The following is a 12,979-nucleotide window of genomic DNA, read 5'->3' as shown; positions in this document are numbered from 1 at the left end:
GGTTTAACCCATAGCGCCATCTGCGTCCCGTGAGGGGAATAGGGCTCTCTTAAGTACACTCACCACCCTTAACAAACTACAGTTCCCAGATTCTTTGAGGGAAGCCATGGCTGTTTAAAGCTGTAAAGGTACAGTGTGATGGGGCCATGGATAGCATCAACCGTATTCTCATATTTTTCAGCTGTGTGTGAGCTTTTATATTGCACACACAGCTCCTCTGCCTGCAACAGCTCCTCCATTCATTTAAACCGAGGAAGTAGGTCAATGTGTGCATCTCTCAACATATTCCACTTTTTTCTCCTTGATGTTTGTCACAATACTTTGGACAGTCATCCCTCTTTCTCTCTCCAGTACGGCCATTTGTAAGGGTTTCCTTGTAGTTGTTGTTTTTATGGTAGTTGTATCAGCCACACAACCTATTCATTGCCCTTTTCAAGGATATATGTAACCTCTTCTCTGCTGTGTCACCTGAGAATTCTGCTGAAGTCTTCTACTCTTCTCTTTATTGCTGATACCTGGTTTGCACTATGCATGTCTACAGTCCACTTTAGGGTGTGTGTGTGTGGTTTTTTTTAAAAGCAAGCAACGTCACTGGGCTTTCAATAGGCATCTCTGCACTCCTTTATTGTGTCCGAAATGCTGGAGCTCCAAAGCAACAGGGAATTCAGTTTCTCCCCTGTTCGGAAGCAATTGCATTTGTAAGGAAAATCTGGAATTGGGTCCAGTTCTTCCTTAACTGCCACATCAGGTTAGAAGACTAAATGTTCCATGTGCTGCATGCATCTACCTTGACTACACATTTCTTGCCAGGATAACTTCAACTGCATTTCTCAAAATGTATAAGCTACTCTTTGCATCCAATTTAATACCTTCTCTTCACTTAAATTAAATTTAACACAGACATAGACACACACACACACACACACACACACACATGTTAGCTGTGTCTTAACTACTGTTGATTCTGCCATGAATGCAACGCTTTTGTTAACGGAACCCAAAACTGCATGCAGACTGAAAGTCAATTTAGTTCAGGGATGAGGAGGAGCCTGTTGCTCTCTAGATGTTGCTGGTCTTCAACTTGCCTCATTCCAGATCATGTTGGCTGGGACTGATGGGAGTTGAATACCAACAACATTCAGATGGTATGGGGTTCTCCATCCCTGGATCAGTTTTTTATGTATCCAGTCAGTCTAAGCACCCATTCATACTTCCAATTTCTGTAAAGGCTAAACCCTTCATAGAAAAGTGAGTTGGAAACATGGGAAATTTTCCTCACCTGAAACGGCCTCCATGAGAAGATAAGCAAAGGAATCATTTTGGGGAGAATACTGGCCTTCAATCCTTCTATCCCACATGGACGATTCCTTCATGCATTTATTTGTGCAGTTTCCCTGCTACCTTTCTGCCTTGTCAGGGACCCAAAGAGATGAACCAAAACAGAACACAAGAATCCAACAATATTATACAGTGGTACCTTGGTTGTCTAATTTAATCTATTCCGGAAGACCGTTTGATTTCCGAAATGTTAGACAACCAAGGCGCAAAGGGCTGGCTGCAAGTTCAATTGGAAAAATTGAATAACTCACAGCGGAAGCCGTTCCACTTCCGAGGCACGTTCGAAAATGGGAGCAATTACTTCCGGGTTTTCGGTGTTTGGGTTCCGAAACGTTTGGCTTCTGAGATGCTCGAAAACCAAGATACCACTGTAAAAGTCATAATCGGTGGCGGACCTGGGGGTCTTGAATTTCAGCAGCGACCTGTGTGACACCAAAATTCAGGGGGCCCCTCCTCTCATGCTCCATTCTAAATCATAGTTGGGCCATTCCCTGTGGTTCCCCAAGGCTCTGAACCCAGTTCGGTGTGTTAATGTGTGAAATGGTTCCCTGCTGGAAATCCATGGCAGCAACAAATTCTCAGAGGACCAGTCCTTGTTCCAGACAATTGAGCTTGTGATCTGATTCGTCAGGGCTCTCACTGTGTTCTTAAACAAGGGCTGCTCAAGGTTTAAAGGAAACACAGGGTTGCCAAGCAGGTTGAGTACATAGCCAGGTAAACAGAGAGTACACATAGCCCTCACATCTGAGGGTTGTGGGGTCCACTCTGGCTTGCAATGGAAACATTCCATGCTAAAAGCAACATGCAAGCTGCTTTCAACATGATGAACATCTCCTGAGCTCTGCTTCTGCTTCCCAAGGCAGCTGCCTCCTGAACTGCCCATATGGTTGAGTTAGCCCTGAAAGCATTAATTTTTAAATTTAATGCAAAAAATTGTAAGAGACCAGATGCATGGAAAAACAAACATTTCCCTTCTATACATATGAGTGTAGCAGAAATCACGACCTTAATCTAGCTGCTTTCTTGCAAACCAAGCAGTACTACAGGAATCAAACCAATAAGGGCTAAATTCAACCAGAGCCAATAGTTAAATGTCCTGAAAGAAGCCTCTGGAAAAATGAAGGGGAGACCAGCTTTGAAACACATCTTGGCACAGAGAAAAATTGTACCGCACGACTTCCAGTGGGCAGAAATTGGCATCAGCTCAAATTTGAATCCCATCAACAATTGAGCTAAAGGTGTGGCCTTAGAAAATGTCAAACACAGCATGTATGACATTATAAAATTATGACCTTTAATTTGGGGGAAAAACGCATCACAATTTTAATGAAGTTTTTTCTACCACATATTCTTATTCAGCTGACCATGTTCTAGATGAGCTGGTTTCTCTGGCACAGAATTTGGATCTGTATGAGTGGGTGGTCTGGATTGCAGAAGGCAGCCAATGCCCTAATCTGATGGAATTCTGGAAAGTCTCAGAATTCTGGAGTTGGAAGGAACCGTGACGATCATCTTGTCCAACCCCTGCAATGCGGGAATCTTTCACCTAAAATGGGGGGCTCCAACCCAGAACCCTGAGATGTGCTGTTCCTCAGCTTTTGCAGAGCAATGCCAGTGGGTGCTCTTGGCTCAACAAAATGATCAGGGTTGACCCCACCATCAGTGCTAGTGGTGGAAATGTCCTTTGTGGTAGGAGCAGAATACTTGAGCTTACAGTCTGCTGTATATAAATAGGTCAACACATTTGCCTGCCTTATTCTACAGATCCCTGTAAGATCTCTCAGGAGTCTGGCAGGGTGGGGGAAATGTATGATGTACGATGGAGAAATGACCTGTCACAGATTCTAATCCATTGTATCATTTGTTTCCTTTTCTAGAGGCATAATCAACCCATTCTCTTCGTCCAAATGCGTCAGATCTTCTCCAATTCATTGTATCCACATTGCTGAAGGTCATACGAAGGCTGTGCTTTGTGTCGATTCTACTGACGACCTCCTCTTTACAGGATCAAAAGGTTTGACATGTCTCTTGTTGGTCTTTCAGCTTTCTGAATCCTCTTCATATACCCATGGGGCTACTCAAAGAGAGAAAGCTGACTACTAAGAAGGGAGGCAAGCAATTGGTGGAGAGATCCACCGTGAGGCAGTGTCTTTATCACAAATAATTGCTAGCTTTGGAGTTTAGCAGAATTCTTCATCAGGCCAGAAGTTAAAGAAGGCAGGGAGTGGTATTGAGAGCATGAGGCTGGCTTGATATTGAAGCCACAGTCTGGAGTGGTGATTCACCAACCACAGAAACTTCTGAATTTGGGTACCGCTATAGGTGTCCTGATAACTAACACATTGTGTTCTTTGTTGAGCTCTCTTCAAGGCTATTCACAAGCCACTGTTGTTTCAGAGTGAGGCAGCTAAGTAGTTTTGTGTACAGGCTGCAAGGAATATAGAACACTGGTTCTGTGGGAGCTTCGCTGGTAGAGATTGAAGGTTTCCCCTTTCAAGGGTCTGTGGCTGGAAAGTCAGTCACCACAGAGAGAGAGGGGGCTGAATCAAGAAAGACTTTATTTTGTGTGCATGAAAGGTAGAAGCACTGGTGCAAGTAACCACACCACACCTAGGATGTCAAAACAGGTTCAGTTATGGTTTCACAAAACACAGAAGGATTCAGAGCAGCCATCCGTGGCATTGCTAATAGCGTAAATAAACTTTTATGGCATATTACATACATCGCTCCAACTCCTAGGCCATGCACATTGTGAACAGGCGATCCTCAGCATAATCATCTTGGACAACTGACCATTGCTATTCCTTATTTTGCCATACTCTGCTTAAGCAGGTATTACCCAAGTGCTGTCTCCAACCCTCTTAGTTCATCCTTTCTCATGTTACACCTCATACAGCAAGCTAAACATTTCACATAGGAAGTTCCCGAATTAGCAAACAGGCCATTTCGTCGCGGACCACAGTCATTTCATGCCTTTTCCTTCCTTCCTTACCAAAACCCTGCAAAACCAAGCAAAAGAGCAATTCTAAGTAAAAGGGATTTCCCCTTTATCATTATTCAGCTCCTCTTCAAGATGTAATGAAATCTCCACAGCAAAATTGAGAACCAAACAAGAGTATGCTAAAAGACCAGTGAAGCCTTCTGTAATATAAAATACAATATAAAATGCATAAGAAATGTGTATTGTGCTCTTATGGGGCTTCTTACTCCTGCAATTTAGTGGTGATTGGGTGGTATCTAAGTTGTTTTACACACCAAAACAGTATATCTGTGTTGCACAGTATATTACAATGTTATCTACTTTTTAATTTGCTGTTCTTGTTCTGCTTTCTTTTTGTTTAGATCGCACATGTAAAGTATGGAATTTGGTGACTGGACAGGAAATAATGTCTCTGGGTGGTCATCCCAACAACGTAGTATCTGTAAAATACTGTAATTATACTAGCTTGGTCTTCACAGTCTCCACATCTTATATTAAGGTGTGGGACATCCGCGATTCTGCTAAGTGTATCCGAACGCTAACGTAAGTTGCAACTCCGAAAAGCAGAATTTTTATATTAACATTTGGCATACCATTTTGCAGTAAGCGGTGAGAAAATTGTACTTAATGTTAAACATAGTTAATCTTAAAACTCTTAGGCTAAAACCCAGCTACTTCGTTGTAAAACCCATTAAGTTGAAAAACTGAATGAATTTACTAATTTTAAGGTGTGCAGCCTAAGAAAGATTGCCGTGTCTTATAGTGTGGAGGAGTGGGGTGATACAAGAAAGAAAACTAGATGCTGTGTTTTGTTGTTTTAATGTCTGCTTCCAGGTGGGCACTTAGCACCTGGGTAGCATATAGTAGAGGCTTTATGGACAAAAATGATGACCTTAGGTGAAGATGGCAAGTAGAAAAGGCTGAAAGAAAGGGATGTGAGGTAGCAGGAAGAGTTTTGTTTCTCAGCAAGTTCTGAGTTCACCTCACCCAGTCTCTCCTGTCTCAGGAGTTATTATAGACTATGGATTTTTCACTTTACTTTGAAAGCTTCTCCAAAACCACAGGGCAATATCTTTCCTACCCCTGTTTTCTGATACCTTTTTAGCCAGAGAGTCATCTGGCACCGGAAAGCATATAGTCTACCACTGACTTTTGAGGCATCAGTTTACATTTCAAGTTTCCCCCTACATACTGACGTCTTCAATTCGCAAATGTAATTCATACATGCATCCTGGTTGTGTGATGGCTCAATCCATGTGCAGATGGATTGCCAATTTTTAGAACTCTTGATTTTTTTGGAGACCTCTGAAATGGATTGATTACTTACACATGGTTTTGGCCAGTGCTTTTTTTTCTGGGGGTGGGGTGGGGCGAATCTTTGTACTTTTTGTAAACATTTTGCGAATCTTTGTACTTTTGTCCATTTACTGTATTGATTTTTCCCAATTTGAACTATAAAATGGTGATTTTCTTGAGTCAAAATGAGAGTACCCCTAAACATTTTTTTAAGGAACAAAGCACCTGGTTTGGGGAATATTTTATTCGCTGTAACTAGAACTGGAAAAGTCAGCAAACATTGGTCATATTGTGGCATTTGAATCTCCCTTGTACTCTTGAACCTGAAAGGCTCACCATAATCATGTCTGTCATTTTCCCCAGTTGCCTGCCTAGAATATTTGGGCTAGACTGGGCAATCAATATACACATGAGATATAAATAAATACATTGGAATTGTTGCTTATAAGAGGCTTGGAAGCTTTGCAAGGTTGACTCCCCTCATCCTTTGTCCACATTCAGAATACAATGTACTTGTGGGATTGATGAAATTACTTGGTGTGTGTTTTTCCCTCTTAGATAATTGTAAGTTTATTTTCCTCTTGTTTTTCTGCGTGCAAAACTCAGGTCTTCAGGCCAAGCGATGCCAGTAGATGCATGTTCTGGCAGTACCAACAGAACAGTGACGATTCCAGCTGGAGAGAACCAGATCAACCAGATCGCTCTCAACCCAACAGGCACATTTCTGTACGCAGCTGCAGGAAATGCAGTGAGAATGTGGGACCTGAAGAGGTAAAGCTTTCCAAAATACTTACTGAGCATGCGAAGATCCTGTGAACCCCAGTGCGGCTGCAGCTATTGCTGTTCTGATCCCCCTGTTTGCCAACTGGCACATCCATGGCAATAGTCCATGGTAGGGAACAGCCTATAGGCTTTTGGGTCTATAGGCCTTCTCACGATCTGTTTGCGTTGTGGGAACTGCTGCATTATGGCTTTCCCCCATACCTTTCTGCTTACACAAGAAGCCCTGGTCTATGTCTATGCTAACAGGACCAGTGGTCAGGGATGATGGGAATTGTAGTCCAAAACATCTGGAGGGCCGAAGCTTGGGGATGCCTGCTGTAGATCGTTCTGCCCAGACAAAGAGGTCCAGCGCCAAGGGCCTTCTGGTGGTTCCCTCACTACGAGAAGCCAAATTACAGGGAACCAGGCAGAGGGCCTTCTTGGTAGTGGCACCCGCCCTGTGGAATGCCCTCCCACCAGATGTCAAAGAGAAAAACAACTACCAAACTTTTAGAAGACATCTGAAGGCAGCCCTGTTTAGGGAAGCTTTTAATGGTTAAAAGGTTATTGTATTTTAGTGTTTTGTTGGAAGCCGCCCAGAGTGGCTGGGGAAACCCAGCCAGATGGGCGGGGTATAAATAATAAATTATTATTATTACTATTATAGATGAATGGTGATGCACCAGGGAATGCTAAAGTTGCGTGGGCAGCGCAGGGCCTTTCGAGTTTCCAGGAAGAGAGGCACACGCACAAGAAAGAGCCACAGCGTGGATTCATCCCACATAGCCCAGGGCTTCTTGTATAAGCAGAAAGGGCTCTTCACCAACCTTCAGCCCTCCAGATGTTTTGGACTACAATTCCCATCATCCCTGACCACTGGTCCTGTTATGGGAGTTGTACCCCAGAACATCTGGAGGGCTGCAGGTTGGGGATGCCTGATCTACAGTGATGCCTAAGCCTTTCTGTGGAGTTGAAGTCTGCTAGCCTCCTATTTGTAACCATGATTTTTGGTGTGGAATGCTGCCCACCCTCAGAAGCGGGGTTGTACGTGACTGATGGAGTCTAATATGAACTTAGCCAATGAAACAAACAGAGAAGAAAAATTAAGAGGTGCAAATAACACAAAGAACGGCACAAATTTGGGGGAAGAAGAAGTCATAAGTGGAATTTCCAACCTTATATTTACAGCTATTTCTCATCCGGTAGCATTCACCTGCCATCAAGAATGTCAGTAGGAGAAGATCAAAATACAGCGTTTAAACTACTCTGCCCAAAACTGGATATTCCTGCTGTTACTAATGTGGTGTTTCACTCCCACATACCCATATAATCTGCAGGGATCAAAGCCTGATTTCCAGTGCATTTCCGGAAAATGGGCAGGAGAGATGCTTTCTTTTCCTTTGAAATAATTAAAGCTAAGTCACTTTGCTTGTTTCTTTAGGTTCCAGTCTACAGGAAAACTAACTGGTCACCTGGGCCCTGTTATGTGCCTTACTGTAGACCGCATTTCCAATGGGCAAGATCTCATAATTACTGGCTCAAAGGATCACTATATCAAGGTATTGCCTCCTTTTGCATCTTTACCACAGAAGTAATACAACAAGCTTCGAGAATCGGTTTCCATTTTCTTAGGTTTTTTCCCTGCAAGATGTGGAAACGAGCTGCACTCCATTTCTACTCAGAACAATGCCTGAGGCTGCAATCCTATACCCACAACTGGGGGTAAACCACATTAAGTGCAATGGAACATAAAGACACGTATAGGATGGCACGGCTGGTCTGTCTTTTCTTTTTTCACTTCCAGAAAAGGCTAGTCAAACTGACATTCTCACCTATGCCTGGAAAAATATAAATTCAAAGTCAAAAAGTCTTCGGGAACTTCTATGGTTTTTGTTTCGATATCGGAGAATAAAATAATTGGATAAACTTTCCCTCATTATTCAAGAAAACATACTATTTCCTCCAGGGAGTTTTAAGTTATTTCTAAATATTAGTATGCATGTGGACTTACTAATAGGTGAATGTCACTTCTTTTCTCCCAGGTATTTGTGCTTAGGTTTGCAGCCTAATCTCAGGAATTGCTTTTATTCCCTTCTTTGTTGAAGAATTATTCCAAATGTTATTTCTGGCCTCTCCTTAGTTTTGACATGAATACTTTATAATTTTTATGGTTCATAATTACCACATAGCCAAAAGGGTGTCAAATCTTCTAATCTTCCTATAGATGCCTCTGTTTACACACAGTTATTGCTATTGATAATCTGGTGATAGTTTGCTGTTGAGGCTGTTGTGGTTATAAAATATGATTGACAGACCGTGTAGCGAAAAGGCCTCAAATTGTTTTCTGTTTAATAATCTGGTGTCCATTCTTTGCGATACTGTGATAGTGAGATGGGAAGAGATAGTAATGGCAACATTTTCCCCAAAAAACCACACCTGTCATTTGAGCTAAAGGGGGAGATTAAGTAAAACTGTGCTGGGTTATAGATTTCAGATAAGGCATCATTTTTATTGAATTAGTTAATTATTAAAATCAGTTCGTGGTTGGTACTACTACACTATTACAAATCCTTTGTAGACATTTGTATAATACTACTATGTTGAGTGGGTATTTATGTTTTGTCAATTCCCGGCCAAGATTATGTTGCAGATTTGAAATTGTTTTGCTCCTATTTCAGATGTTTGATGTAACTGAAGGAGCTCTGGGAACTGTAAGCCCTACACACAACTTTGAGCCTCCCCATTATGATGGCATAGAAGCGCTTACTATTATGGGAGACAACCTGTTTAGTGGATCCAGAGATAATGGAATTAAAAAGTGGGACTTGGCTCAAAAAGACCTCATCCAGGTACTGTTAAAATATAATAGGAACCTTGCAAAGCAGAGCTGCCCCCAAACTGAAATTCTTCAGCTACTCCAAAATGAGGCTTGAAAATTTTGAAAGCCAAAAATAATAGTATTTGGGTCTAGAAAACTGATTTTAGAATCTGAAAAGGTTTGATTGAAAATTTTTGTTTGAACCAAAATCTGCTGGGCTTTTCTTCACCTAAGCAGAGGATTGGCAATGTGCAGCATGCTATATGTTGATAGACCTTTATTTGTGGCCCTCAGACTTCTGGAAGAATTCTGGTAAAATTCTCAGCATCCATCTTAAATTGAAGTTTCTAACCTTCACGATTGCAGAAGATGTGTTTGATCATTCAGTAGAGAAATATGGGAATAGGAGATAGAACTCTGAAAGCACACACTCTAATTTCAATAGATGCTATATTGCCAACTTGCTCTGGAGTAAGCAAGTCAAAGTTTTTTTAAGAGGTGGACTTAAGTATTCCATGTTTGAGGACCGCAATTTAATCAGGTGCACTGCCCTCTGCTTCATATTATCTGATGCATTTTTCAGAACCGAACTGCTTGCCTTTCCCCTCCTTATGGATGATGTTGTTTCTCAGCCTGATTTTGTGGTATGTCTTTTCAGCAAGTTCCTAATGCCCACAAGGACTGGGTCTGTGCTCTTGGACTTGTGCCTGGTTCCCCTGTGCTTCTCAGCGGCTGCCGCGGGGGGATTCTGAAACTCTGGAATGTAGATACATTTGCACCAATAAGCGAACTCAAGGGACACGACAGTCCCATCAATGCCATCTGCACCAATTCCGGCCAGATTTTTACTGCATCAGAGTGAGTTGCTTTTAATGTTCTTTGCACAGGCTGCATAGCTGGAAAGAATTCTGAGCATTCAAGTTCATTTAAAACACTGGCAGTGAGTGATCTTTTTTGCTTTCCAGTATGTGCAGAAATTCAAAGGGTTTGTCTACATTGTGAACCACCAACTTAATTTCCTGCACATTTACGGTCATAGCTGGCAGAGGTTTAAACTGTGTTATATTTGAGTTGGTTGGGTTTGTTTAAAAAACAAACTAATGTAAAATGTTAATTGTTTTATATGGAGACATGTATTTTTACTGAATATTATGCTATAAGTTACTTGTAAGGGAAAAGCATAAAAATAGGTAAGTTTGTGGCGTAGCTACTTGTTTGCAGTTAGTGAGCCTTTGTTTGTCAAATGGAAGTGCTTTGATGTCATGCCATAATACTTAATACAGTGTATTTAAACACAGCCGTAGCATAATAGCTTACTAGGACTAGTGTAAATGTCAAGTTAGTAAGCAAGCTTTCAGGTATACTGGAGCTCTTCTGGAGCCTTGTAATTCTGATCAGCTCAAAAGCTTGCTCATGACTATGTGACTTTTACCTGGTCCTTATAAATGTTAAGCGCTATTATTTTATTTGGGTCTTTATGCCTAGTGAACCAACAGAATCAATAACATAGAGCAGGCACCCCCAAACTCGGCCCTCCAGCTGTTTTGGGACTACAGTTCCCATCATCCCTGACCACTGGTCCTCTTAACTAGGGATGATGGGAGTTGTAGTCCCAAAACATCTGGAGGGCTGAGTTTGGGGGTGTCTGATATAAAGCCTCTTTCAGTGTGCTTCTCAGTCTGTTTCCTATATTTCACAGTAGTGCAATGAAATTGTTGTGGGATGCATTTGAGAATCTCTGCTCTGCTTGAACTAGCAAGTCTCTAAAAATAATTGAGCTGCTCTGCATTCGCTTTCTCGAGAGACTGCTTTTGATTAAAGGAACATTTCACTGGAAGAGTTATTGGTTTTTTAATTCGCGGGTACTGCGCTATGGGTTAAACCACAGAGCCTAGGACTTGCCGATCGGAAGGTCGGCGGTTCGAATCCCCGCGATGGGGTGAGCTCCCATTGCTCAGTCCCTGCTCCTGCCAACCTAGCAGTTCGAAAGCACGTCAAAGTACAAGTAGATAAATAGGTACTGCTCCGTGCGCTGCTCTGGTTCGCCAGGAGTGGCTTAGTCAAGCTGGCCACATGACCCAGAAGCTGTACGCCGGCTCCCTCGGCCAGTAAAGCGAGATGAGCGCCGCAACCCCAGAGTCGGTCACAACTGGACCTAGTGGTCAGGGGTCCCTTTACCTTACTGCATATAAATGGGGAAACAGCTTTTCCCACTTCACGCTAATAGATTCGGTTGCTTAAAAATATTTTGCAGCGATCGGACTGTGAGAATCTGGAAGGCTCCCTGCAGCTTCGATGGACAGATCTCCGATCCTGGTGATGTGAGCGAAGATCTGGCCAGTAATTAAAGACGAGCGTTGCAGTGCTAGACGTCATAGGCACATGCTTGCGACTGGAGAGAAAGAAGAAGAAGAAGAAGAAGATGCAGCTCGACTGTACCGTTTAAGTGTGTCGTATTCTGCTGAAACTGCTGCCCTTAAGAACTGCCTTCTGTACTATATTTCAAACACTAGTCTGTTGGTGGTATGCTTGCCTCACATATAACGGCTGGATTTGTGTGCATTTATTAGCTTTGTAAGTTGAACAAACTGGAAGCCTTTCGCCCTGGAATGGTTGTCTCAAGACCTGTAACCTAGGATGTGAAAGTGCCCTGTGTACCTCACTCTCTGACCCCTTCTGTTCAGCTGAGCTTCACTTTATGGTTGTATGGAACATGCCGGCATATCTCTTGTCTCATTTCCCAAGCCTTTAATGGAAGAGCAGCGGGGGTCCTAAGAAGTTTACTTACGTTTTGCTGCTGTAAGAAACTAAGACTGGAGTGTAAGGGAGGGGCGGGTCTTAGTTGGAGACGGATTACTGCCCTGACTGTGTCATGCTAACAATGAATGCCATACGACCCGCGTTAGTTGTTAGCATTATACTCTTGCTGACCAAAGTTGTGCAGCTGTGTCTACTCTGTGCTCAGGACTAGAAACTAAAATGCTGTCGAATTATTAACATTTTATTAGTGCTCTGCCTACCACAGTATTCTTACAGAAAAACCTTAATCTATTTTTCTTATGTTTCCATCATCTCACGACGTTTTATTTAAGAGGAAAAACAAGGTGTCCTTCTTTTTTAACATACTTTGATATGCTGCTAAATATATTTTAGATATGTTTGTGGAACCTTGGAGTTAGTTAAAAGAACGGTAGCAACTGTGTCAACAAAAGGCCGTGTGTAAATACATGGGGTGTAAAGAGAGACTATCTTAACAATGTGCCCGTGTGGATTTTTTTAATTGCTGTAGATTTGAGTGTGGATATTGAACGAGAGGGTTGTATAATTTATCCAGCTTTTCAGAACATTCATTTGTAAATTCAGCAAGTTTTAGGAACAGTGTTTTATTGGGTTTGCTGTTGGGTAGAGGATATGAACTTGTAAATGTACGGCTTGTGATAGTTGATGCTTACATTAAAAAAAAAAAAAGACCCACACAATTGAATGTGAACACTTTAATTTCTGCTACTTTTGTTTGGCGCAATACATGAAGAGAAATTAGCATGACACAGGACCCAAGTACTGTACAAAGCAACCCTTTGGCATTCAGACTTTGTGGATTGCTTTCTTACTCTTTAATGGCCTTTGTTAATCCAAAGAGTGGTCATTAAGGGTTAAGGCTTCCCAGTACTATTGCGACCCTGGTCATTATCTGAAGGTGGATGGCAGAGGGGAATACAAAGAAAATATCTGAAATCTCCGCCTTTTAAACGCGGAAACTTATTTTGAAATAAAATTAATAATAC

General features: G+C 42.1%; 1 protein-coding gene across 9 annotated transcripts in view; it reads left to right on the top strand.

Annotated features, from left to right (window-relative positions):
• Window positions 1-12,673, top strand: part of KIF21A (kinesin family member 21A) — a 96,325-nt gene extending 83,652 nt beyond the window's left edge. For all 9 annotated transcript variants that reach the window (XM_081877796.1, XM_081877800.1, XM_081877798.1 and 6 more), the window contains 7 exons: window positions 3,216-3,352; window positions 4,681-4,861; window positions 6,221-6,385; window positions 7,818-7,935; window positions 9,055-9,225; window positions 9,853-10,052; window positions 11,449-12,673. In XM_081877796.1, coding sequence (XP_081733922.1) covers window positions 3,216-3,352; window positions 4,681-4,861; window positions 6,221-6,385; window positions 7,818-7,935; window positions 9,055-9,225; window positions 9,853-10,052; window positions 11,449-11,542 — 1,066 coding nt within the window. In that variant the 3' untranslated portion in view covers window positions 11,543-12,673. The remainder of the gene's footprint in view (window positions 1-3,215; window positions 3,353-4,680; window positions 4,862-6,220; window positions 6,386-7,817; window positions 7,936-9,054; window positions 9,226-9,852; window positions 10,053-11,448) is intronic.
• The last annotated feature ends 306 nt before the right edge of the window (window positions 12,674-12,979 follow it).

The sequence above is a fragment of the Podarcis erhardii genome, assembly GCF_964252035.2.
Source record: "Podarcis erhardii genome assembly, chromosome: 10".
Taxonomy (NCBI): domain Eukaryota; kingdom Metazoa; phylum Chordata; class Lepidosauria; order Squamata; family Lacertidae; genus Podarcis; species Podarcis erhardii.
This window is presented reverse-complemented; position numbering and strand designations above follow the sequence as displayed.